A 26,346-nucleotide genomic window follows, 5' to 3' on the forward strand; every position below is an offset into this window, starting at 1 on the left:
CTACAGATGCAGTTCCTAATGAATTCCCAGCTTAAAAAAATCACCCTGATAACTTCTAGGTCCTAAAAGCCTCAATCATTAGACAACACTGTATGGCAAGAGTAGGAAAGGACTCCACCCTTCTTGTGGGAAGACACAGTTGCCTTGGGCAAAAACTGTAATAGTACTACAAAAACAGCCACCTAGTGGAGTTCGCACCATACTAAGAAAAATCCATTTAGTAAATGCCCAAAGTTGCAAACCGTGTGGACCCACCCGGAGTCCCACCGGGACTGGACAGCCCCCACTGGATTATACTAGATATGTGGGCATAGAGCTTACACCAAATTACTTGACCAGTGGGCAGGTAGTTATGGTATTGGCACTATTAAACCATCTTTCTTCCTACTGCCCATGAGGACAGGCGAACTCCTGAGCTTCTCTGTCTATGCCTCCCGCGAAAAGAGAAGCATAGCTATTAAAAAATATAAAAAATAGTAATAAACGGCCCCTTGAGAAAATCATACAATATTACAGGCCTGCTACTTAGGCACAAGACAGCTCATGAGGATACCGGACCCCCATTTACGTGCTCAACTGAATCATACGGTTAACAAGCTGTCTTAGAAATCATCACTAATAAAACCAGCAGAGCCTTGACTATTCTGGCCTGGCAAGAAACTCAGATGAGAAATGCTATCTATCAAAACAGATTGGCTCTCGACTACTTGCTAGCAGCTGAAGGAGAAGTCTGTGGAAAATTTAACCTTACTAACTGCTGCCTGCACATACATGATCGGCGCAAGTAGTCAAAGACAGTTAAAGACATGACGAAACTGGCGCATGTGCCTGTACAAGTGTGGCACGGATTTGACACTGAGGCCATGTTTAAAAATGGTTCCCAGCGCTAAGAGGATTTAAAACTCATGTAATAAAAATTATAGTAGTATAGGAACCTGCTTACTAATCCCTTATTTACTACCTGTACTCATTCAAATGGTAAAAGGTTTCATCGCTACTCTAGTTCACCAGAATGCTTCAGCGCAAGTGTGCTACATGAATCACTATCGATCTGTCATGCAGAAAGACATAGGCAGTGAAAATGAAGGTGAGAACTCCCACTAATAAAATGAGTGAGACTCTCAAAGTGGGGGAATAAGGGAGGAGACCACCCCTCACATTGTCTTATGCCCAATTTCTGCCTCCAAAGAAAGAAGTAAAAACTAAAAGGCAGAAATGAAATCCACAGGCAGACAGCCCAGCACCGCGCCCTGGGCCTGGTAGTTAAAGATCGACCCCTGACCTAACTGGTTACGTTATCTATGGATTACAGACATTGTATAGAAAAGCACTGTGACAATCCCTGTCCTGTTCTGTTCCAATCTGATTACCGGTGCATGCAGCCCCCAGTTACGTACCCCGTGCTTGCTCAATCGCTCACGACCCTCTCACATGGACCTCCTCAGAGTTGTGAGCCCTTAAAAGGGACAGGAATTGCTCACTCAGGGAGCTCAGCTGTTGGAGACGTGAGTCTTGCCAAAGCTTCCTGCTGAATAAAGCCCTTCCTTAACTCAGTGTCTGAGGAGTTTTGTCTGCGGCTCGTCCTGCTACACTACCTTCCCCAGTATTCCTTCATGACCACTACTACCTGTGCCCTGAAGTGCAAGAGAACCTCAACCCAGGAGACAGCCACCTCCTCAGAACCCACGATCTTTGCCCCATCGCCACGGGTCCATGAGTGACCCCTAATTACCAAATCCAAAGGCTCCTTCCCCCTGACCACTCTGGAACCCAACAAAGCCGACACACAGCCCAGCTCAGACGGGTCTGAATGTGGGTCCCGGCTCTCCCATTTGCCAGCTCTACGGCCGTGGGCAAGCGGCTCCAGCTCTCTAAGCTTCAGTTTCCTTATCTGTGAAATATCTGTCAGTGTCCTGGTGGGAAAGATGTCGCAGCAGCAGACCAGGGTGCGCAGGGTGCAGTGGGCGACGCTCATTCGTTGAAAACTGACCCTGCTTTCAAAGCCTTGTCAGTTCCTAAAGCTGTGTAAAGCCTTTCCTGAGCCTCAAACTCTATTTAGAGTCTAATTTCGTCGTCTATATTTTCCCCTTTGTTAGTCCAAACTGCGCCATTTTCTAAGCCCCCTTCCATTTTGCAGACCTTGGTCAAAGTGAAACATTCCACGGGGGTTGGAGCCATGACAAACAGCCTGGCTCTTAACATATTCTGCTGGGACAAAGTGCCAGAAACACCACATTCCGCCGGAACCACCTCATCCTGGGAACACGTTATCAACATCTTCCCGGGCAGCAAGCCATACTGTAGACCCCTCCCGCAGGCCTATGACTACCCCAGCCTGTAATCGCTGGCGGGCTCTGGCGTGAAGCCGGCCCCCCACAGGTGTCTGCAATGTACCTGTGTTGCTGCAGAGCCGCCTGCACTCTCCACTCTCCGTGCGTCATCCTTCAACTTTCACGTTCCCTTCAAAACCTAACATCCTTGACGTTTATATATACACACACACATACACACGCACCCTTCTGAATCCTCCCAGTAGAATACAAAACCACGGGTTAAATTGCTACACTTCAGTTTCACTGGCTGCCTTTCCGTGCTTCAAATACACCAACCTCGTTCCCACCCCTGGACCTTCATGCAAAAGCCGTTCCATTCACCCGCCACGCTCTTTCACTCACCCTTCTTCAGGTGTCTCCAGTATCGCCTCTCGGGCGTTTCCCAACCACCGGTTTAAAGCCGGCTCCCCACAAATAAATATTCTCCCTCACAGTACTTCGCACAACACCTGGCACAGCGAGAGCACTGAACCCACGCTAGTTCAATTGAGGAGCACGAGGTAAGAATCAAGATCTCCAAGGTCGCCCGTACTTTGTCTGGTAGGGGAAGTTTTCTGCCCAGCAAGGTCCAACCCAGATGAAACCCAGCACAAGTTTGCAGCCCTCCCGTGAGTTCAGCCCGCTAGGCTGTGAGGAATTTAAAGACACGACACCTGCCCTCAAAAGCTTGCGAACACCCCTGAGCTGCCATCAAGGTGGGGGGCGTCAACGACAGGCGCCCAGTAAGTGCTCCTGAGGCAACCGCCGGGCCGTCCTGGACCTGGTGAAACCTTTCGGGGTTCGGCAAAGGCGGACGCTGACCGGGCCGAGGAGTGGGACCCGCAGTGCAGGACCACCCTTTTCCAAGCGCAGAGGTGCCCTGCAGAGCGCAGCGCTCGCGGCGGGGACAGCAGAGGCGGGACGGGCGTCACCGGGATCCCGGGTCCTCGCGCGGTCACTTACCTGGCCCCAGCTATCCGCTGAAAACGGGGCGGACGGCCTCTCGGGGTCCGAGTCGATATCGCGCGCGGCGCCGCGGGGCAACGTGAAGCCGTGAGCGTGCGTGTGCGTCACGCAGGAGCTCACCCAGCGGCCAGGAGCGTCTGAGGACCCGGGCGGGAAATGCGACCCGGGAAAGCGCAAGCGTCTCCATGGCAACGAGGGCGGATGGCGCTTGCGCTACTCGCCTCCGGAAGTGACGTGCAGAAGGGTGCTCGGGACGAAACCATGGCCCAGGAGGCGGCGGAATGGCCGCCGGAGGAAACGCTGTCACTGTGGAAACGGTAATGCTGTCGGGCGACGCGCAGGAGGCGAGGGCCGAGGCCGCGTGGCCCTTCGCGGTCCCTCCGAGCTCGTAGTCTTCAGGCTGTGGAGTCAGGGCGGCCGCCGCCCGAGCCCCCCAAGCACGGCCCAGCTTCCGGCGCGGCAGGGGCGGGGCCTCAGCAGTTGTAGTCCGCGGGGTGGGCGCGGTTCTCTTTTCCGGTCCGTTTGCCTGGCCTGCGCCTTGCCGGGTCTCCGCCGTCTGGGCTCCTAGGGACTGTGGCTTTGCCGGTGTGTCCCTTGCTTTCCCCTGAAGCGGGAGAAGACCCGGCAGAGACGCTCTGGCCGCTGCAGCCGCACGGGTGGAGGAGGCAGAGTCGGGGGTGTGGCCCCGACCAAGTTTGACGCTTTTGCTTCTGTCCTCCTAGGGAGCAAGCTCGGCTGAAGGCCCGCGTCGTAGACAGGGACACCGAGGCGTGGCAGCGAGACCCCGCCTTCTCGGGTCTGCGGAGGGTCGGGGGCGTTGACGTGTCCTTCGTGAAAGGGGACAGTGTCCGCGCTTGTGCCTCCCTGGTGGTGCTCAGCTACCCTGAGCTCGAGGTAACCTGGGAGGACGCCGAGCTCGAGGCGGGCCCCTCAATGGGCTTGGGCGTGGGATCTCCGGGGCAGGGAGCAGTGCAAGCCTAGAACCCGGCTTCTCGTTTTGTAGGATGTCATTAATAGTCTGGTGAGTTGGCCGGGCTCGGTGGCTGACACCTGTAATCCCAGCACTTTGGGAGGCCGAGATGGGCGAATCACCTGAGGTCGGGAGTTCGAGACCAGCCTGACCAACATGGAGAAACCGCATCTCTACTAAAAATACAAAATTAGCCGGGCGTGGTGGCGCATGCCTGTAATCCCAGCTACTCGGGAGGCTGAGGCGCGAAAATCGCTTGAACCGGGGAGGCGAAGGTTGCGGTGACCCGAGATCATGCCTTTGCACTCCAGCCTGGGCAGCAAGAGCGAAACTCCATCTCAATTAAAAAAAAAATAGTCTGGGGAGTTTGGGAAGGGAAAAAAAGGCAAAAATTAAAGGAATTCTGTGACTGTTAAGAATCGGCTCATGAGCTTTATCTCCAAGTCTGATTGTTATCTTGGGTTCCTCATCTCAGTGACCTGGACACCACACCCTCAGTTGCCCAAGCTGGAAATCTGTGTCCTGCTGGGCCCCTCCCTTCCTCTCACGTCCAGTTGCACACTAGCTCCCTTTTTTCCTGCCTCTTAGATGGCGCTGGAATCTATCCCCTTGTCTGTTTCTCCTCTGCTTCCTCCCTGGCTGTGCCACCGTCACTCCCGTGGGTTCCTGAGCAGCATTTTCATGGGTGCCCTGGCTCAAGTGTTCCTCCTCAGTGGTTTATTTTCCATACTGCCAGCAGACCGATTTTCCCAAAAAACAGGTATTTTCCTCAAAAGCAACAAGTCCTGTCCTCCCCTCCCTTTCCCTTTCCTTTTCCCTTCCCTTCCCCTTCTCTGTGTCCCAGGCTGAAGTGCAGTGGCATAATCTTGGTTCACTGCCAAGATCTAATCTCAGCCTCCTGGACTCACGTGATCCTCCCACCTGAGCCTGAGTAGCTAGGACCACAGGTGTGAGCCAACACACTCAGCTTATTTTTTCAGTTTTTGTAGAGACAGGGTCTCACTATGTTGTCCAGGGTGGTCTTCAGCTCCTGGGCTCAAGGGATTCTCCCACCTTCGCCTCCCCAAGTGCTGAGATTACAGGTGTGAACCACCACACCCAGCCCACAAGTCCTCTTAGAACATCAAAGTGCCATTCTCATGACCTCATGGTGAATGAAGTTCACTCTCATTGACTATGACTTCAAGGCCCGTTATGACCTGTCACCTGCGTGATTTAATGTGACGCTGGAGGCTCAGCCCTCACCACCATTCTCAGTTCTTCGCACCCCCTACAGCCCACTTTGAATCCTTCACACGTGTGCCACGCTGGGTTTGGCGGCCTGACCTCTGCAGTAATGTTTCCTCTCCTGGAAGGGTTTCCATCTGGCTAACTCCTACTCATCTCTTCGGGCTCAGTTTAGACATGACTTCCTCCACTAAGCTCCCTCTCATCCCACAAGACCAGGAGTTGTCCCCCAGCACCATGTCTTAGTCTGTCTGGGCTACTGTAATAGAATACCTTAGACTAGGTGGCTTACCCACCGCAGGAATTTATTTCCCACAGTGCTGGAGGCTGGAGGCTGGAGATCAGGGTGCCAGCGCAATTGGATTGTGGTGCCAGCGCTCTTCCAGGTTGCACAGGGCCAGCTTCTTAACCACGTTCTCACATGGTGATCCACTCACCTCCCTAGAGGCCACACCTCGTAATACCGTAACCTGTGGGTTATAATTTCAACATATGAATTTGGGGAGGACACCAACACTTAGACCATAGCAACCCTCTGCTTCCTCTTGTCTTGCTGGAATGGAACTGCCCTGTCTTCCCTACTGGAATATAAACTCCGTGATGGTAGAAACCATGTTGCTTTGCCCACCGTGGGTAGCATGCAGAAGATGCTGGACTCTTCCTTCAATAGATATGTGTGTGAATGGACAGTGGGCTCATGATTCACATAAGAGTCAACAGCTCCGAAGCCTCTTGGCGCCACTCGCCTTGCTCCTCTGCGGCTCCCGAAGATGACAAACGTCTTCCTGCTTCCATGGCTTTGTGCTTTACTTGGGAGGCCCTTTTCAGTCCAAACTAAGCAAAACTGTACTGAGTGCCTCCTGTGTGCTAAGATTGGGATGTTCAGCAATCCCTACCGTAAGGGGACCCCTGGCCATTTCGTAGGCTAGCATTGGGAGTGGGGGCACAGTCTTAGGGTCCTGACTGCTCATGCTCACACCCAGCTCTGCCACTCCCCACTTTGCCCTCTAGGCCTCTGTCTCCTTTTTTCTGACTTAAGGATGATAGTGGTATTAATATCCAGCCCACAGAATTGTGATGAGCCGTACATGAAATGCATGGAAAGCAATTAACACAGCATTCCCTTCCCCCTCCAACTTTCCCTGGCTGTGAATTAATCACTCTTTTATCTGCATCCTGAGCCTCTTTTTAATGCCCATGCTGTCGTAGCACTTCTCACATTGTATTCAAGTTAGTCATTTATGATTCCATTTTTCCCAGTGACTGTAGGTTCTCAAGGATAGGGCTGTACCATTCTTCTTTTATAACCCCAGCACCAAGCAAAGCACCTGCTACTTCGTCGGTATTCATTGTTCCGGCTATGAAAGCTTAGACTAGGAAGGGATCTTGGAACAGTCTGGTCCACTGGTTCCTGAATGCCCGACCGTGGACCTGCAGAAGCAGAATCACCCGGAAGTGGGTTGAGAAACAGATTCCATAGGCACATCCACAAAGACAGAAAGTGGATCCCTGGGCCTTGAACTTGGGGTAGGATAGATGGGAAGTGACTGCTGATGGGTGTGAGGTTTATTTAGAGGTTAAGGAAGATGTTCTAAAGTTAGATTATAGTGATATTGCACAACTCTGTAAATACCAAAACCATTGCATTGTATGTTTTAAACAAGTTAACTTTATGGTATGTCAATTGTATCTCAGTAAAGCTGTTAGAAAAAAAAAAAAAAAAAAACAGGCCGAGTACGGTCACTCAGGCCTGTAATCCCAGCACTTTGGGAGACTGAGGCAGGCGGATCACAAGGTCAGGAGATCGAGACCATCCTGGTTAACATGGCGAAACCCTGCCTCTACTAAAAATACAAACAAATTAGCCAGGCGTGGTGGCGGGCGCCTGTAGTCCCAGCCACTCGGGAGGCTGAGGCAGGAGAATGGCTTGAACCCGGGAGGCGGAGCTTGCAGTGAGCCGAGATTGCGCCCCTGCACTCCGGCCAGAGTGACAGAGGAAGACTTTGTCTAAAAAAAAAAACAAAAAACAGATTCCAGAGCCCTACCCCACTTACTGGGGGAAAAACTCTCCCAGAGTATGGCCTGGGAATCTGCTTTTTAAAATAAGCTTTCCTGTGATTCTGAAGCAGAGCTGGGTTGGAGAACCACTGGCCTGCTTTTCCCACCATGAAGAACACTGTCCTTAGCATCCCTGACAAACGATGGTGGAGCCTGTTCTGTGCCAGACTCTGAGCCATGGCTGGTGTGTGCTGCTCCACAGGCCTCCCGGCGGAGCCTGTTCCATGTCAGACGCTGAGTGATGGCTAGTGTGTGCTGCTCCACGGGCTCTGCAGGGAGCTCACCCCTGCTTGTCTGTGATTCCCATCGATCAGTTCTGCCTTCAGGTAGCAAAACAGAACGGATCTTCCCTGCCTTCTGCTTGTCAGCCCTTCCGCTGCTGCAAACAGCTGCGTGCTCCTTGACCACATGGTCCCAAGAGGCTGTGATGACGTCCAGCTTCTTCACTGGCCAGTGGCCCTCTGGTCATGCCCTCTGTTCACAGGGTCCATCTTTCCATCTGGCACTCAGAATCAAATGCAGGAACTCGGATGTGGTCTACCCAAGTCCCTAGACCTTCCACTCACCCACGCCATTTCCGTCGGTGCAGCTGGAAACACTGGTAACTTTTGAGGGGCACCAGGTCACTGGCTTATGTTGAGATTGCTGGTCATCCAGACCTGCCCCCCACACTAATCATACAGTGATTTTTCTTTTCCCAGATTTTTAACTTGAAAATATACATACATCCCCAAAAACTGAAAAAGGATGCATCGGACAACTGTATTCCTTCTACTTACGTGCAGCTGTTGCTGCTCTGGAATAGTCTCTCTCGCACGTGTGCATGCTCTGTGTGTGTGTACCATACATCCCCGCGATTGTGACAGCTCAGCTCAGAAGACATCAGCAGGCCTGTCCACAGCAGGCCTGTCCTGAGAATGACGTTCTCCTCCACAGCCGCAGTGTCATTAGCGTACTGATTACAAATCATAGTCACCCCATAACGTCACCTGAATTATAGCATTATGAGAGAGATTGAGACGTAAGCAGCCCCCGCCTGCTGTGGGAACTCAGGCCACACTTTAATTCCACGTGTCACTGTGCAAAGTGACTTTGCTCTGTGGGGATGTCAGTGATCCAGCTAGATTCTGTTATCAGAATGGACCCTCCCCACTTTGGGTCATGGGCAGATTTGATCAGTTTCCCCATTGAGTCGTTGATAAAGATGTCGAGAGAACGAGCCCCAGCCCTCGGTGCTAATACAGAGCACTCCGTTTTCTTTGATGTGTTTAATTATTGATCCAGCCACAAGTGAGGAGTGGAAGTTGTGATTTGAAAGCTGTCACCAAGAGATGTGGGGGATTCAGGAACAAAATTGCAGGAAGGTAGACAGGTCTGGAGAATGTGATATAGTGGGAAACGCGTCCCCACATTAAGGCTAGTGTGACTAAGGAAAACACAAGGTTAGGAGACTCAGGCCTGCCATGTTGTGCTCTAAACTACAGCCTCTGCCTCCTGGGTTCAAGCGATTCTCCTGCCTCAGCCTCCCAAGTAGCTGGGATTACAGGCATGTGCCACCACAGCCGACTAATTTTGTATTTTTAGTAGACATGGGGTTTCTCCATGTTGGTCAGGCGGGTCTCGAACTCCCAACCTCAGGTGATCCATCTGCCTCGGCCTCCCAAATTGCTGGGATTACAGGTGTGAGCCACCAGTCTTGGCCAACACTGTGTCTTCTTTAAGCCTCCAACAACCCATGGAGGGGTGGGGCGGGGCGTCCGCTTCAATACACAAAGGAGGAGACACCAGGAAAGCAAGGGGCAGGCAGAGGTGATGCAGCCAGCAACCTTAGCCTTGCTTCTGATGGAGACTAGGTCCCGGGGGGCTCCTAAGGACCAGATCCCAGGGAATCCTGCTACAGACCGGGTTCCAGAGGCTCCTCGTATGGGCCAGATCCCAGGGAATCCTCCTACAGACCAGGTCCGGGGGTGGAGGGGCTCCTCCTATGGACCAGGTTCCAGGGGGCTCCTCCTATGGACCAGGTCCCGGGGGGCTGCTCATACGGACCAGGGAATCCTCCTACAGACCATGCCCCAGGGCTCCTACTGTAACACACCAGGTCTGGGAGTTGGGGCTCCTCATACGGACCAGGTCCCGGGGGTGGGAGGGGCTCCTCCAGTTGACCAGGTCTGGGGTGGGGGGTTCTCATATGGACCAGGTCACGGGGGGTACTGCCCACCACCAATTTGCAGGGTACATCATCTAGTTCCTTATGCCAAACCCATCGTCTCGTAGGTGAGGCAGGGAAGGGGAGCCATGAGGGTGAGGTAAGGGAGAGGGAAGGATGAAGAGCGGGGTGGCGGGGGTGCAGCATGGAGGGAGTGGCGGCAGGGCAGGTGGCCGAGGGCTGTGCTGCCCACTGAGCTGCGTGCCTGGTGGCAGGTGGTGTACGAGGAGAGCCGCATGGTCAGCCTCACAGCCCCCTACGTGTCGGGCTTCCTGGCCTTCCGAGAGGTGCCCTTCTTGCTGGAGCTGGTGCAGCAGCTGCGGGAGAAGGAGCCGGGCCTCATGCCCCAGGCAGGTGTCTCATCCCTAGGACAAGAGAAAGATCCCTCCTTCCCCCCGGGGGAGGGAAGGCGGTTGCAGGTCGCCACCACCGAAGTGGCCGGGAGAGACTCGTGAGCTTCCTGGAAGAGAGGAATGAGGGTTTCTAAAAAGCTGGACCCCAGAGACAGTGCCCCCTTCTTGCCCCAGGGATGGCCCTGTCCTGAGTGCCGAGGGCCAGCTCAGCTGACTGTGACTCTCCCCATGGCTCCATAGGTCCTTCTTGTGGATGGAAACGGGGTGCTCCACCACCGAGGTAATCCTGCTCTCGGAGGTCCCGGGAAGGCACTGTGGGGAAGAGATGGGGGAGAGGGCGCCTCTGTCACCCCCGACACAAAACGCCGGCCCCTCGGCCTTTGCCGCCAGCCCCTCCAGCGGCTCCTTTCTGGGCGCAACAGGGACTCACAGTGTGCTCTGCCCCCCTCCTCCAACCCTGCCAGAAAAGGACTGTCTTTGCTTCACCCCTCCCCTCTTTCCTGCGCGCTCCGGCCTTCCCTACAGTGCCCTGCACTGGCTCATCTCCAGGTGCCACTATCCAGTTCTGACCTGATCACCAAAAGATGTCCCAGGGCCCGGGCTCAGAGTGGCCTTCCCTGCCAGCCACGCTCCCTGCCAGCCACCCACACTGCATGGCCCGTCAGGCCCTTATCCACAACTAGACAGGTGCACCCAGGCCCCCACTGATGCCGGAAACCTTGGCCTAGGGAGATGGGCCCTTTTTTTTCTTTTTGAGACAGAGTCTCGCTCTGTTGCCCAGGCTGGAGCGTGGTGGCACTTGCAGTGATCTCGGCTCACTGCAAGCTCCACCTCCCAGGTTCATGCCGTTCTCCTGCCTCAGCGTCTCAGTAACTGGGACTACAGGCGCCGCCACCATGCCCGGCTAATTTTTTGTGTGTTTTTAGGAGAGACGGGGTTTCACGTGTTAGCCAGGATGGTCTCGATCTCCTGACCTCGTGATCCGCCTGCCTCAGCCTCCCAAAGTGCTGGGACTACAGGCGTGAGTCACCGCGCCCAGCCAAGGGAGATGGGCTCTTTTACCCCCACATACAGAGCTGAAGGCGGCACAGCAGCACCCAGAGAGGGCCCAGGAGGGGTGACGTTGGAGCTTCCTGGCCAGCAAGTGTAATTGGGCCCGGGCTGCTGCCCTCGCACATGGGTGCAGAGCCAAAGGGTGGTCATGTGCCGACCCACATGCTAGTGCCAGCGCTGGCAAGCCACCGTCGAGGGAAGAGGAGGCCGGGAGGCACAGGAAATGACCGGAGAGCTCATGCCAGCGCTGGCAGGCCACCATCGAGGGAAGAGGAGGCTGGGAGGCACAGGAAATGACCGGAGAGCTCGTGCCAGCACTGGCAGGCCACCGTCGAGGGAAGAGGAGGCCGGGAGGTTCAGGAAATGACTGGAGAGCTGGGCTGCAGTATCCCAGCATGCCAGTGAGGTGCTGGCCCTGGCACTGACCGTGACAGAGGGAAGGAGGCTTCCTCCCTGGCCTGGCACCCAGGAAATCGGGCACAGGGGGCCTTGGCCCAGGTCAGCTTGGGACTTAGGTCTGGTTTCCCCAGCCCTCTGCCCGTCCACAGACCTCTGCTCACTTAGGGAAGCTTTTGGTGAGACTCTGGCTTGTCCTGAATCCCTGTGCCAGGCCCCAGCCCCACCTCCCCAGCCCCACCCTCCTTTCTCCCTGGCAGGTTTTGGGGTGGCCTGCCACCTTGGCGTCCTTACAGACCTGCCTTGCGTTGGGGTGGCCAAGAAACTTCTGCAGGTGGATGGGCTGGAGAACAACGCCCTGCACAAGGAGAAGGTGAGGAGAAGCCTGCTGCAGGCCATGCCGGGCAGCTCAGTGGCGGGGCTGCCGTGGCCCTGGGCACGAGGACGCTTCTGGACCAGCCCTTGCCTGCGGACGCTGCCCTCCTCGTCCCTGGCTTGTGGCCTGGAATAAGGAAGACCTGCTTTCCTCCGGGCGCTGCCGTGCCTGTCTCAGCCGAGGGCGCGCTCTGTCCTCCGGGCGCTGCCGTGCCTGTCTCAGCCGAGGGCGCTCTCTGTCCTCCGGGCGCTGCCGTGCCTGTCTCAGCCGAGGGCGCGCTCTGTCCTCCGGGCGCTGCCGTGCCTGTCTCAGCCGAGGGCGCGCTCTGTCCTCCGGGCGCTGCCGTGCCTGTCTCAGCCGAGGGCGCGCTCAGCTCCTCTTCTGCCTCTTGGGTGTGCCTGCCTCTCTGGTCCCCTCGCCTCTGAGCCACCGTGGCACACCAAGTAGGGCTGAGTCCCCCAGTTACTGGGGACAGGATGGGCTTCCAGGCTGTCCCGGGTGCACTTGGTGCTTTTCCCACCCCACCTCGCCCCAGACCCCGTCTCCTCCCCTGCGTGCTCAGGTACACCAGCCTCCAGGCCCCCCTCCCACCAAGGCCTGCCTGGAGCTGCCACCCACACTCTTCCTACCCCACCTTCCCCTGCACCGTCCTCCTCTGGGACCCCATGTTGGCACTGGGAGTGAGACACTCTCCTCTGGGACCCCATGTTGGCACTGGGAGTGAGACACTCTCCTCTGGGACCCCATGTTGGCACTGGGAGTGAGACACTCTCCTCTGGGACCCCATGTTGGCACTGGGAGTGAGACACTTGCAGTGGAGGGAGCTGGTGACACCCTCAGCTGTTTGACTGGATGGCAGATTCTGAACAGAGACTGCATCTCTCATTCCTCCCAGCTCTCAGGCGCCTGCATGGAGCAGTTGCTTAATAAAAATCTGTTGAGTTGATGGGGACCTTAGACCCACTCAATGATCCAGTCCACTGCCTCCAGAAATACCAGCCTGTTGAGCTGAGTCAGATGTGCCCAAAGCAGGAGACAAGCCACAGGAAGGAAGCGGGCTCAGCACTGGTCACTGGGCAGTGGCGGCACCTGTGTGGCTGCCAGCCTGGCACAGCGGCCCTGGGCAGATTGCTGCCCTTGTTCTAAGCCGCGTCATCAGGTTTGGACAGGGTCTTTTGGGCAGCACTCTCAGCTCGGGCGAGACCACGTCACCGCCTGCACGCTCAGTGGCATCTCAGGTGGTGCTGCTTTGCCTGGGCCGCAGCTCACCTCCAAAATCAGTCCCCTTCCCTGTCCTGGCCCAGTGACTGGGTTTTTAAAATAAAGAGACTTGGGCCTGTCACGGTGGCTCACGCCTGTAATCCCAGCACTTTGGGAGGCCGAGGTGGGTGGATCACGAGATCAGGAGATCGAGACCATCCTGTCTAACACGGCGGAACCCCGTCTCTACTAAAAATACAAAAAATTAGCCAGGCGTGGTGATGGGCGCCTGTAGTCCCAGTCCCAGCTACTCGGGAGGCTGAGGCAGGAGAATTGCTTGAACCCGGGAGGCGGAGCTTGCAGTGAGCGAGGATCGCGCCACTGTACTCCAGCCTGGCAACAGTGCGAGACTCCGTCTCAAAAAATAAAATAAAGAGACTTGCCTTCAGCCCTTCATCAAGAAAAGAGGATTTTTTCCCCATTTTTTTTTTCTCCCGTTTTCCAGATCCGACTCCTGCAGACTCGAGGAGACTCGTTCCCTCTGCTGGGAGACTCTGGGACTGTCCTGGGAATGGTGAGTGGCCAGGACCCTGAGCCCCTCCAAAGCCCCGGGGTAGGGGATCGTTTGCAGGCAGACACAGGTGCATGCAGACACGCGTGCCCTCACACTTACCCACATCAACCCCCCACCTGCCCGTCCGTCCATCCTCCTGCCTCTGACTGAGCCCGGGGTGTGATATCTGTGTTTATTTCCTCCAGCTGTGCTGAGGGAGCCCACCCTGCCCCAGGGACAAGCAGTAGGAAGGTGCCCTGAGGATGGGCAGGCCCTGGCCCCTGAGAGCACTGCCCCCTTCACCTTCCCTCCTGCCCCCGGGACATTTTGTCAGAGCTCCAGCCGCTGAGGCTGTCCTGACCTTGGTCCCAGTGGCCCAGCCCACAGGACAGCCCTCACCTTCCTTGTCACAGGCCCTGAGGAGCCACGACCGCAGCACCAGGCCCCTCTACATCTCCGTGGGCCACAAGATGAGCCTGGAGGCAGCTGTGCGCCTGACTTGCTGCTGCTGCAGGTTCCGGATCCCAGAGCCCGTGCGCCAGGTGGGTGGGCCGGGGATGCGGGGAGGCAGCACAGGCGCCTCTGCTTCCTACCACCTGCTGTTCAGGGCTCGCCAGCAGCTCAGCTGGGGTCAGAGTGCAGTGACGTGAGGACAGGGGTTCCTGGGCCAAGGACAGGTCACAGACACCTTGCTGGAGAGCTTGGTTGGCCTGCGCCGGGCCCTGCAGTCAGAACAGTAGACCGGAGGGTGCAGGGCTCCCAAGAGTTCATCCCCAGGCCCTGTGCCCCATGCGCTCAGCCTCCCAGCCTCTCTGAGCCTCCTGCACCCAGATACAGGCCAGCCTGGAGAATCAGTGATGTTAGCTCCGGTGGTGAGGTGTCCTGCCAATTCCCAGCCAGCCCCTCAGGTCCCAGAGGGAGCAGCTGAACTTGAGCCGGGAGGCTTCTGCAGGAAAGCTGTGCGGGCCCCAGAGATGCTGGTCTGGGGCCTCGGGTATGCCCGCACCAGAACCCAGCACCAGAACTGCTGTTTGGTCCCCCGGGAAGGGTGAGAACTCTGCTGAAACGGTCAGCTCAGCTGAGAAAGGACTCAGCCTGTGGGCCAGGGGAGAGACAGCTGGCACGAGATGCCCACAGCCAGCTTCGATAGGACCAGGGGACCACAAGACATGGGTGGATCCTGTCCCAGAGAAGCCCACAGAGTGAGGGTACAAGAAAAGTCAGTCTTAGAAGAGACCCGCTAGGGGAAGGGCCGCCCTGGGCAGGAAGGAGTTTGATGTGCTCAAGAAACGGGGGGCCCGGAGGGTGGCTCACGCCGGTAACCCCAACACTTTGGGAGACAGAGGTGGGAGGATCACTTGAGCCCAGGAGTTTGAGGGCACCCTAGGCCACATAGTGAGACCCCATCTCTACAAAAAAAACGTAGAAACAAATTACCCAAGTGTGGTGGTACGCGCCTGTGGTCTCTGCTACTCAGGAGGCTGAGGCGGGAGGGATCACCTGAGCCCAGGAGGTCGAGGCTGCAGTGTGCCGTGATTGGGCCACTGCACTCCAGCCTGGGTGACAGAGCAAGACCTTATCTCAAAAAAACTTTCCAAAAAAACAAAAAGAAACAGCAGGAAGGTGTGGCTGGAGCCAGGGCAGTGAAGTACAGAGTGGGTGGGAGCCCATGAGCATCTTGGGGTGCTCCAGGGTGTCAGACGTCACCCACAGGGACTTGGATGGCTGAGTTGGCAGCGGGATGCCCGCAGGTTGGCCTTTTTAGGTGGCCGCTGTGCGTGCTGTGGAGGCTATGGGGTGGAGGTAGGGACGCGGGTCTGCACAAGCCGCGCTGCTTCCAGCAGCCCAGCTCTGGAGCCTCCCTGGTGTCTGCCGCTTCCCCGTCTTACCCCCACTGCTTGCCCCGCAGCCTGTGCTGGGGCAGCAGCAGCACCAGTGGAAAACCCCCAGGCCACCTCCATGGGGCCGGTGCCTTCCGGCTGCTGGCGCGCAGTGTGGCCTCCAGGGGGCAGCAGCAGCCCGCATACCACAGTGGCCCTCGCCCTGGGGAGCTGTGCCTAGTGGTGGCATCTGAGCGGACTCCGCAGCCTTGCAGGGCTTTGCTCAGGGCACAGGTGTGTGGACTCTCAAGCCCGTGAGCTGTGTCCCCAGCCCCCAGGAAAGAGGCCTTTCTTCCTCCATTCCAGCTCAGCCGTGTGGTCTTCCAAGAGAGAACCCAATAAACTGTCTCCCAGGCCTTCAGCCCCAGGAACTTTAGGTCGTGCTGCTACAGACAACACAGTTCCTGGAGCTCCTAGACCTTTTTCCACCTCAGCACGCCCCAGAGTAGGACAGTGGCCCGTCCTTGCAAGGGAGGGGACACCTGGCCTGTGAGTACCTTGAGCATCTAGAAACAGAACAAGGATCTGTGCCTAGCACTGGCGAAGAGCCTGCCAAATCCTGGGCCCCCCTCCAGAGGAAGGAAAGCTGCAGCCAGATGGGATATGCAGCTGTTCTGCACCAGGAGCCCGCAGCTTCTCACTGCTGGGCGGGAGCCGACGGTCGAGTCCTGCAGGGCTGGCTCTGTCTCTGGGTCCGTTTCCTTCCTGAGGTCACTCGCCTCTCAACAGGCTCCCCTCCTGACTCTGTTCCAGAAGGTTCTGGGAGAGCACAGACAGGGTTAGTGTTGGTCTGCTCTCTCCCTGGCTCCTCCCCGAGCCGTCTTGGTGGCCCCGTGGTCACAGGCGCTGCTGTGCTCCTGGTTGCCAGGTCCAGGCTCTCCTGCCAGGCCAGGCTGGGCCACTCCAGGGCAAGGTGAGAGGTGCTGGCCCCGCCTACCACTGCCCCTCTTCCCTCATGAATAGAAGCAGGAGCAGGCTGGGGGATTAGCCCTTGCAGTCCATGAGTTGTGCAGCCCTGAAGCTAATCTAAGCCCATCTGAGCTGGGATCAGGGGGACTTCCCAGGGCCAGACCCCCCATGCCCTCAGGAGTTCCCACTCAGACCTGAGCCCTGTTCAGGTTGCTAGATCCTGCTAGCAACCTTGCTGGGAGACCCTGCTGGGGTCTGCCGTCATCCCAGCCTGTGGCCCACCGCCCTCTTTTGTCCTGGTGATTCTGGAGGTACGACAGGGGTTACTGCTGATCTCGTCAGGGAGGGGACAGACCAGCTGGGCTCGGAGTCCCCAGAGAAGCAAGTGTTAGCAGGGAAGCCTCAGCTTGCACACAGCCTACAGGGAAGCACAGGCTGGAAACCAGTGAAGGCTGAGCAGCTCCAACTGCCACTGGTGGGGAGGAGACCCAGGACCCGCTTGCTCAGCCTGTCCACTCACCAGCTACTCAGGCCCGTCAGGGACTGCCCAGCTCGGTGTGAGAGCTGCCATTGCAGGGCTTTGACCCCAAAGTTCCAGGCATGCCTGTCACACACTCGCCAACAGGGCCGCTGCTCCTGAGCCTGAAAAGCTGGCTGTGACCTGTGTGTCCTGAATGGGCTTCTATGGGGGATGGAGGCATTGCCACCAGCAGCTCCTGGTGGGAAACTGGTCCACAGGCCAGCTCAGCACCTAGCAGCACGTCTGTCTCCTCCAGGCTGACATCTGCTCCCGAGAGCACATCCGCAAGTCGCTGGGACTCCCCAGGCCACCCACACCGAGGTGAGCACCAGAGGAGGCTGGGGCACTAAAGGGGCATTTCAGACACCTGCATAGGCTGTGTCTGGTGGCTCAGCCTCTGTCTGTTGCAATACTGTGGCTCAGAACAGACAGTGCGGGGCCAGGGCATGCAGGGGCCACAGGAGAGGTCTTCAAAGAGGGAGGAGAGTGGAGTGGGGTGGACTCCTATTCTCATGGGAACTCTCCAGAAACACCACTGCTTCCACCCAAAGTCCTGGGACTATCCTCAGCCTTCCTCAGTCCACTTAGCCTGTGAGGTACCAGGATATGGGTGCTGCAGAAAAGGTGTGGCCTCGGAGTCAGACATGACCCAGCCCTGCATAGCCAGCTGTGGTGTTTGCACTCCTCAAGCCTCAGCTTCCTCATTGTCGAGATATTCTTGTCCCGCTGGTTCTTGTTAGAGTGACAGTGTGCCTGGCACAGTCACAGCTAACAGTGCAAGGGTTTGTCTTAAAACTATTGCAGATGATTTGATCCTGCTAGCAACCTTGTTGTGAGACAGGTACTGTGACCCCACTTTACAGATGAGGAAGCTGGGATGCTGAGCGCTGATAAGGAGTAAAGCCGAATTCAGTCTGGCCACTTGTTCTCCTCTTGGAGTGGGCAGTTTGGATTCCAGGCCCTGCATCTGAGCCTCCAGGCTGAGAGGACACCCCCACTCCCTGGGCAAAGATCGCAGGAGGCCCCAGGCTTGGGATTCACCATGCCCTCACCCACGATTAGTTACTGAAGGGCTGCGGTTCCTCTGTGCTCATTTTCCCTCGAAGCCAGGGACTGTTCCCAGGCCTCCCTAGGCTGCTTTGAGAACTGAAGGAGCAGGTGGCAGGGACCCCCAAGCTCTCCCAGAGTTGGGGACCGGCCAGCTTGAATGCAAGCTCTGTCTGAGCAGCATGTCCTACCCGGCCCAATGCGCTGGGCTGTAGCAGGCCCTGAGTGTCCAGGCCAGCCACAGTTTCCAGACCCCATCTGCGGTGTGAGGGGGTGTCAGGTGGGTGCTAGCGTCTGATGCTGTCCCTTTCTCAATGTCATCACCAGGAGCCCGACGCAGAGGCCAGTGGCATGCCCCAGAGGAGACTCTGGAGAGTCCTCAGGGGAGGGCCGGCCCCCACAGGACCACAGCCCAGGCCCCAGGACAGCCCCAAGGCCAAGCTCCCAGGAGCAGGAGGGCAAGGACTGGCAGTAGGGTGGAACTGGGCGCCATGAAGACACGAAGGCCACTGGCCACCTCGTTCTGGCCTCAGGACACTGACCACCCCTGGGGGTGGTCTAGGGACTTAGGGGAACCTCACCTCAGCCGCAGGTAGAGTACCCAGTCCCCAGAGACAGGCTGACCGCACCGCCCCTGGGGGACGCCGCAGCACAGCCCAGTGCCAGGTGGGGTAGAGGTGACCACAGCCCCTCTTCGCCCCGTCATCGGCTGCTCAGCTGTGGTCACGGTGCTCAGAGGACAGATCTCTACGGGGGCAAGTACCAGACCCTGAGAGTGCACGAGACGCTTTCCTGGAGCCCACAAAGGGCAGTCAGACTACAGCCTGCACGAGCCCTGCAGCCTCTGCTTTGCCCGCCCCTTTCGATAGATAGGACTTGCTTGCTCTTTTTTTTCTTCTCAGGGTTCATTTTTTAATTTTACTTATTTGTTTGTTTGATTATTTATTTCTGTTGATCTCTTTACTGTAAGGTTTACTCGCAGAATCAGGGTTCATTTTTAAGGCAGGTCCCCAGCCCCAGCCATACTGAACCATCTCTGCCCTGGCATGGGAGGGGTCCTAGCTGGGGTAGCTGGGCTTTAGCACCCACCCACTGCCTGCCATGCCCCCTGACCCCAGTCCTGGCCATCCTCCAGCCTGCCCCGGGAAGAGGGAGCAGAGAGCCTCGTCTCAGCCTAGAGGGGGCTGAGGGTGGGGGCAGCACACGGAGACAGTCTGGGCTGCGGGGTGGGAGGCCAGACAGGGAGTCACTGGTGCCTGAGGGGTTGGGTGCCAGGTTCTGCGCCCGGCGGGGCTAGGATCAGGGGGTGGCTCCTTCCCCCACAGGCTCTGAGAGTTTATCGCTGTCCTCTGTCCCTGCCTGCCTTGCCCCAGAGGCACAGCCTCAAAACTGTCTCCACTGTGGGAAAGCAGCCCTGGGCCCCTGTCTGGCCACTTCCTCTCCTCTTGGTGTGGGCTAGAGGCGCCAGCTGAGGAGTGGGGGCAAAGGGGACGGCCCACCTGCAGCCCGGCCCCAGCCCCTGGGCGCCTCCCAAGCACCCCCCAACCCTTGACATGCCGGCTGGCCTCCAGACCCCAGGCTCCCTGAGGACGCTGGAATCTGCCACAGAGCATGAAGAAGTTCCTGGAATCCTTTCCTGCCATTCACCTGAGCTCTACAAGAAGAGGCCGGTGATCATGATTTGACAGCTTGGGACAAGAATCCAGGGAGGGCGGGTCTCTGGCGCCCCGCCATGCCCCTCCGAGACGGTGCTGTCCTGGTGTTCCTGAGGAGCAGTGCGAGCCTGGGCCTGGGACAGGTGCACAGTTGAGGGGACAGGTGCACAGGCAGCAGCACACAGGGCCTGGAAGTGCCAGCCCCACCCGCCTGCTCTCACTCGAAAGCTGCTTTGGAGGGCTGGGCTGCAGGGACGGAGGCTCCGGAAAAGAGGCCCAGGCTGTGGAGCTGCCCTTCCTTGATGGAGCAGACTCTATTCTAGAAATTTCTATAAGAAGTAGACCCACTCCAGGACAAGTGGGGCTGGGAGGCGCAGATTCTGCGGGCACCTGGGTGTTGTGCCTGAAGTCACAGGGGCACAGGAGAGAGCGGGAACTAGGTGGCCTGTTCCGGCTGCTGTCCGTCAGCAATGCTGGCCAGACCAGATGAGCAGTGTGGGGCGAGAGGGAGCCCCAGCACAGCCCCTCAGGCCCTCCATGCCTCAGGGTGTCAGTGGACCCGGACTGGCCTCACCCAGCCCTGGGCACTTGGGCCTGTCGGGGATCTAGCTTTCGTTGAGGACCCCACCAGTGGACCGAGGCTCCTCTCACTGTGGCAGAGGGATCTCTGCCCTTCGCACCAAAAGGGGCAGCAGCTAGTGGATGGGGATGGCTCACGGCCCTCCCTTTCCACTTGCCTTGGGAAGGGAGACAGACAGGAAGGGCCTTGGAACTTGGGCCAGTGTGGGGAGAGTGTCCCCAGAGAGTCCTTGAGGTGGGAGAGGTGTGGAGTTGACAGCGGGCGAGGCCGGCTTTGAGGTTGTGTGGACCCTGTCTACCTCTAGCTCAAGTTGAGAGGTGTCAGCCGTGGAGCCATGTGGGCCCCAGGGACAGCCACACGTGGGGTCCAGACCGGTCTAGATGTGTCTGTCTGGTGGGCGCTGAAGGTCCACTTGGGAGAGTCCAGGGCAGCACCTGATGAGCTGAGAGCCGCAGCTGTGTCCACCTGGAACCTGTTTCCTCACCGGGAACGTGAACACCTGCTTCAGAAGCGTTGGGGTTTAAAGGTGGGGATACGCGTGAGGTCTCTTGCCCAGCGGTGGACACTCAGTACACTCCTGATAAATGAGGCATGGGGTGGTGGAGTCCAGCACCAGGCTGGGCCCAGGAACGAGGCATCAGTGGTCGGAGGGGAGGGCGTCTGCCCACCTAGCATCTTTGGCAAGGATCTGCCTCCCAGCACCCCTGTGGAGTCCTGTCTGGATGGGAGGGAGAGCAGGGCTGTGGACAGCCTCCAGAGGTGTCCCCCTAAAATCTCTGAATGTCACCGGCACCAGCAGGCCGGGCAGGGTTCTCCCGGGGGTAACACCACCCGAGCACAGCCGTGGTCCTGGGGCACGCCGCCCGGGTTGGGGGACGGAATCCGAGGTCCTGCATCATTGCCCATGAGTCCAGGGCTTAGGCATCGCTTTGGGGACCCTCATGCTGGCCCCCAGGCCCACTGAGGCATAGGTGAGACCACTGCATGGTCCTTGGAAAAACGGGGCTCCTCAGGCAAAGAGTGGACAGAGCCGATGCTGGCGACGGGGGCCTTCTCTCGGCCTAATGTTTTCAAGATGCGCCTGCGTCTTGTGCCAGGTGTCAGAACCTCGCTCTTCTTTATGGCTGAGTCATATTCCATCGTGTGGATCAGGATAAACATTTTGTTGAACTTGGTGGATATTTGGGTTTTTTCCATTCAGAGCTGTTGTGAATAATGCTTCAGGGAAGACTGATGTACGAGCTTTTGTGTAAACATGTATTCAGCTGCCTTGGGTATATACTTAGGAGTAGAATTTCTGGGTCATGTGGTAACCCTGTGTTTAACTTTCTGCGAAACTGCCAGACTTTTCCGTAGCAGCTCCATCAGTTCACATTCCCACCAGCAATGCCCAAGGGTTCCAAGTTCTCCACACCCTCGCCACCACTTGCTATTAGCTGCCATTTAGATTCTAGCCATTTCATGGAGTAGAAGCTGGTATTTCGGCTGGGCACGGTGGTTCATGCCTGTAATCCCAGCACTTTGGAAGGCTATGACAAGAGGATCACTTAAGCCCAGGAGTTTGAGATTTGAGACCAGGCTGGGCAACATAGTGAGACCCCATCTCTACAGAAAACTAAAAAATTAACCGGGCATGGTGATGCACTTCTATAATCACAGCTACTCGGGAGGTTGAGGTGGGAGAATCACTGAAGCCCAGGAGGTCGAGGTTGCAGTGAACCGTGATTGCGCCACTGCATTCCAGCCTGGGTGACAATGAGACCCTGTCTCCAAAAAAAATAAAAACTAAACTAAAATAAAAATGTGGTATTTCATTGTGCGCTTGATTTGCATTTCCTAATGGCTCACGATGGTGAGCGCCTTCTCATGTCTTAGTCACCATTTGTATATCCTCGTGAGCAAAGCATCTATTCAAATCCTTTGCCCATCTTTAAAATTGGGTTGTCATCTTCTTGAGTTGCAGAAGTTCTTTATATGTTCTGAATCCTAGATATTGATCACTTCTGTAGTTTACAAATACTTTCTCCTGTGGGTTGTCATCATTTTCTTGATAGTGTCCTTTGATGCATGAAAGTTTTTAAATTTGATGAAGTCCATTAATCTCTTTTGTTGCTTATGCTTTTGATGTTATATTTAAGAAGCCATTGACTAATTCAAGGCCATGAAGATTTACACCTACATTTCCTTCTAAGACAGGTATAGTTTTAGTGCTTACCTTTACGTCTTTGATCCATTTTGACTTGAATTTGGGTATGGTGTGAGGGAGCAGGTCCTATGTCATACCTGTGAGTAGCCAGTTGTCCCAGAGACCATTTTGCTTTGTTGTTGTTGAGACAGTTTCTTGCTCTGTTGCCAAGGCTGGAGTGCAGGGGCGTGATTACAGCTCACTGCAACCTCGACCTCGTGGGCTCAAGTAATCCTCCTGGCTCAGCCTCCAGAGTAGCTGGGACTACAAGCATGTGCCACCATGCCTGGCTAATTATTTTTTTTGAGACGGAGTCTTGCTCTGCCGCCCAGGCTGGAGTGCAGTGGCACGATCTCGGCTCACTGCAAGCTCCACCTCCTGGGTTCACACCATTCTCCTGCCTCAGCCTCCCGAGTAGCTGGAACTACAGACACCCACCACCACGCCTGGCTAATTTTTTGTTTTGTTTTGTTTTTTCAGTAGAGACGGGGTTTCACTGTTAGCCAGGATGGTCTCAATCTCCTGACCTCGTGATTCACCCACCTCAGCCTCCCAAAGCGGTGAGATTACAGGCGTGAGACCCGCACCCGGCCTAATTTTTTAAGATTTTTTTTGTGAAGACAGGGTCTCACCATGTTAACCCAGGCTGGTCTCCAACTCCTGGGCTCAAGCTTTCTTCCTACCTCGGCCTCCAAAAGTGCTGAGATTACAGGCGTGAGCCACCATGCCTGGCCTATTTTTACTTCCTGCTTTCCAATCTGAATGCCTTTTCTTTCTTTTTCTTGCCTAATTGCTCTGGCTGGAATCTCTAGCACGTTGTTGAACACAGTGGTGAGAGCACATATCTTTGTCTTGTTCCTGATCTTAAGGAAAAGTTTTCAGTCTTTCACCACTATATATGATGTGAGCTGTGAGATTTTCAAGGATGCTCTTTATCCAGCTGAAGACGTCCCCTTCTAGTTCTAATTCATGAAGTGTTTTTATCCTTAAAGGGTACTGGATTTTGTCAAATGCTTTTCTGGCCTCTGTTGAAAAGATCCTGTATTCTTCTGTTAGTGTGAGGTGTTACATTGATTGATTTTCATATGTTGAGCCAGTTTCCGTTTCTGGAATACATCCAACTCGGTCATGGTGTATAATCCATTGACTGCTGCTGAATGTGATTTACTTGTATTTTGGTGCGGATTTTTACATCCGTATTTATAAGGGATATTGGTCTGGCGTTTTCTTATGATGTCTTCCTCTGGTTTTGATATCAGGATAATATTAGCCTCATAGATTGGGCTAGGAAGTGTTCCCTCCTCTGTTTTTTTAGAAGAGAGAGATGGGTGTTAATTCTTGTTAGAACCTTTGGTAGAATTTGCCAGTGAGCCTATCTGGTCTCGGGTCTTTGGGAGAGTTTTGATTCTGAGTCAGTCTATGTATTTGTTATAGATTGTTCGGATTGTCTATCCTTGAGTCTGTTGCTAGCTTGTGTGTTTCTAGGAATTTTTCCATTTCATCCATGTTATCTAATCTGTTGGCATACTGTTGTTCACGGGATTTTCTTGATGTGTGTGAGGTCTCTGAGAACGTCCCCGACTTCACTCCTGCTTTTAGTCACTGGCATCTTCTTTTAGCTTGGGCCGTCTGGCTGTGCATGGTTTTGGGGGAGTCCTCCTTGACCTTGCAGATGCTGAGCAGTGACCTGGCTGGGAAAGGGGACCGGGAGTGCAGGGCACCTGCTGAGGACTCACCTAGGCCCAAGATTCAGAGTCAGGGCTCCAACCACATCCGCCTGCATGCCTTTCCCAGGCTCTCCCCACACAGACAGCCAGCACCGCCTCCCCAAAGACTGGGCATTTCCTGACCAGCACCCCACCAAGTCCTCAGTAAGGCCTGTCTTTGGGGGAGCAGGGTCTCAGGAGGATGGCAGAGGTGGTGTGGAACTCACGTCTGGCAGTTCCCGGCCTCTCAGGAAGCTTTGCCACTGGCTTGGGGTTAAGTGGGTGTGGAGCTCTGAACCCTAAAGGGGTGAGAGTTGAAATGGAAGCGGCATCTGTAGTCCATTTGGGGTACAGGTGCGTGCCAGGGGTCCTCAGCCCTGGCTGATGGCCACATGAACCGTGTGAGGAGAGGCAGGGCGTGTCAGCAGCAACCCTAAGTGTGTGCTCATTTCCATGGGCCCTGACTCGGTGACACTGCGGCTCTCCAGAGGGACGCTTTGAAAACAAAACAGGAAAGAACACGTGGCCCCGCGTCTTTTGCCTGAGTCACTGTATTCCTTAAAAGATGAAGGGCCCTGGTCCTTGGCTCTTCCTGCACGTGAGAAAATGTTGGCCGAGGTTAGCGATTATGCTTCTGTAATCTGTAACCAGAAGTGCTCTTACACCCAAGCCTTGGTGTGATTCTGCTGTCATGTAACTTCGGAGCCAGCTGGATGGAATTGACTGTGCAGGTCCTGAGCCCCGGCCCCCGCATCCAAGCAGTGGGCCGAGACACTGAGCTGGGCAGACAGACAGGACCTCTCTAAGGCTGCTCCTGGGCTGGGGCCTGGGTCTAGGATTCTCAGTAAGACCTTTGAATAAAACTAACTTGAATTCTTGAAAAGCTTGATTCTTTTTCCTTCAGTCAAAAGCAGCTTGCTGAGATGCCAGCCCACCTTGGGGATGTACAGTGACAGCCCTGAGCTGGCCCAGCCCCTTTCCCTAAGGCTGCTCTGGGGGAGGGGGGCAGGTTTGGGGGAGTAGAGTGCAGGGGATTGAAGCAGGGGAAACAGGGTGTGCGGGTCAAGGGGGGCTAGAATTGGGGGAGCAGGTTCACGGGCCAGGGGCTGGGCAGGGGTGGACCTGGGCACCTGGTACGTGGGGGAACCCCAACTTCCCGTCCCTGCGTCACACGCCCTTCCCCTGCAGGGTGGGGGTCTGCAGGGTTGGCATGTGCCCCCCTGCCCGGTCCCCATCCTACTCCCTGGCAGCAGGCAGAGGGGCGTGCTGGGGGACTCTAAGTTCAGTGGCGTCTCGACTCCTACCCACAGAACTTTAAAAATAGGGCCGTGGTAAAGTCCGTCTCTACAGACCACAGCCGTCCCAGAGCTAAGAATATTCTTGAACCACTTAATAATTCAAGTCGGATCCAAATAGATTTTCCTGTTCACTTGTGGGCCTCTGTGTCCCTTTCCCAGGCCCCCACCCTGCCTGGAGGCTGGGAGGGAGACACTCTAAGAATCGCATGGGCCTGGCCTTTGGAGCCTCTGAGACCCCAGCTGGTCCTGCGTCCCCTCTCCTATGGCACTCAGGATCAGAAGACACACCAGGACTGGAGTGGTCCTTGAGGATCTGGCCAAGGTCAGGCCCCAGGGAGGGGCCCCTCTGGTGGTCCTAGCTGTCCCAAGCCCCACCCCTACTCTGGCCACAGGCATTGGACTGTTTGAATCTGGATCTGAGCTGGATCTTGGCCCCTTGCACAGCATCTGACCTGAGCCACGCACCTCTCATGGGGACCTTGTCCTCCAGGGCCAAGGGCAGCATGGGCTCCAGGAGAGCCAGCCTTGCCCCTCACACCCCAGTGGCTGGTACACGCCCACCCCAGGGCCTGTGCCTGCCTCCTCTGCGGAAGAGTCCCTGAAGGGCCTGGCCTGGGGCTCCTTGTCCTGGTGGAAGTGGCTGTGTACAGGCAACCAGGGCCCTGGGTTCCAGACCAAGGCCTCTGTACTTGTGTGCTGTGTGTGCTTGGGTAAGCCACTTCACCTCTCTGAGCCTCTTTCCTTATCAGTGGGATGGATTGCCAATGCTTTTAGAATAAGCCATGGTGTTTGGGGCAGGAAGGTGTATCTGACAGGTGCCCTGAGGCCTGAGTCACCCTCTCCTCCAGGGACAGTGCCCAAGCTGCAGACACCCCTCACCCATCCCTGTCACCCCC

General features: G+C 56.2%; 1 protein-coding gene across 7 annotated transcripts; it reads left to right on the forward strand.

The window, feature by feature from the left end:
* The first annotated feature begins 3,521 nt into the window (after positions 1 to 3,521).
* ENDOV (endonuclease V) lies at positions 3,522 to 22,063 on the forward strand. 7 transcript variants are annotated; one of them, XM_045375705.2, is made up of 10 exons: positions 3,522 to 3,595; positions 4,001 to 4,172; positions 9,955 to 10,089; positions 10,333 to 10,372; positions 11,802 to 11,914; positions 13,623 to 13,691; positions 14,084 to 14,212; positions 17,236 to 17,300; positions 18,354 to 18,415; positions 18,625 to 22,063. In XM_045375705.2, the coding sequence occupies exons 1-10, from the start codon at positions 3,540 to 3,542 to the stop codon at positions 18,699 to 18,701; spliced, it is 918 nt and encodes a 305-aa protein (XP_045231640.2). In that variant the 5' UTR covers positions 3,522 to 3,539; the 3' UTR covers positions 18,702 to 22,063. The 7 variants fall into 7 exon arrangements, 6 of the variants coding, with proteins under 6 accessions (XP_045231640.2, XP_005585263.3, XP_045231639.2 ...); XM_005585206.4 differs by having other exon boundaries at positions 18,354 to 22,063; XR_012426317.1 differs by lacking the exon at positions 11,802 to 11,914 and having other exon boundaries at positions 18,354 to 22,063.
* Positions 22,064 to 26,346: the final 4,283 nt, after the last annotated feature.

This window comes from Macaca fascicularis, chromosome 16, assembly GCF_037993035.2.
Source record: "Macaca fascicularis isolate 582-1 chromosome 16, T2T-MFA8v1.1".
Classification (NCBI taxonomy): Eukaryota; Metazoa; Chordata; class Mammalia; order Primates; family Cercopithecidae; genus Macaca; species Macaca fascicularis.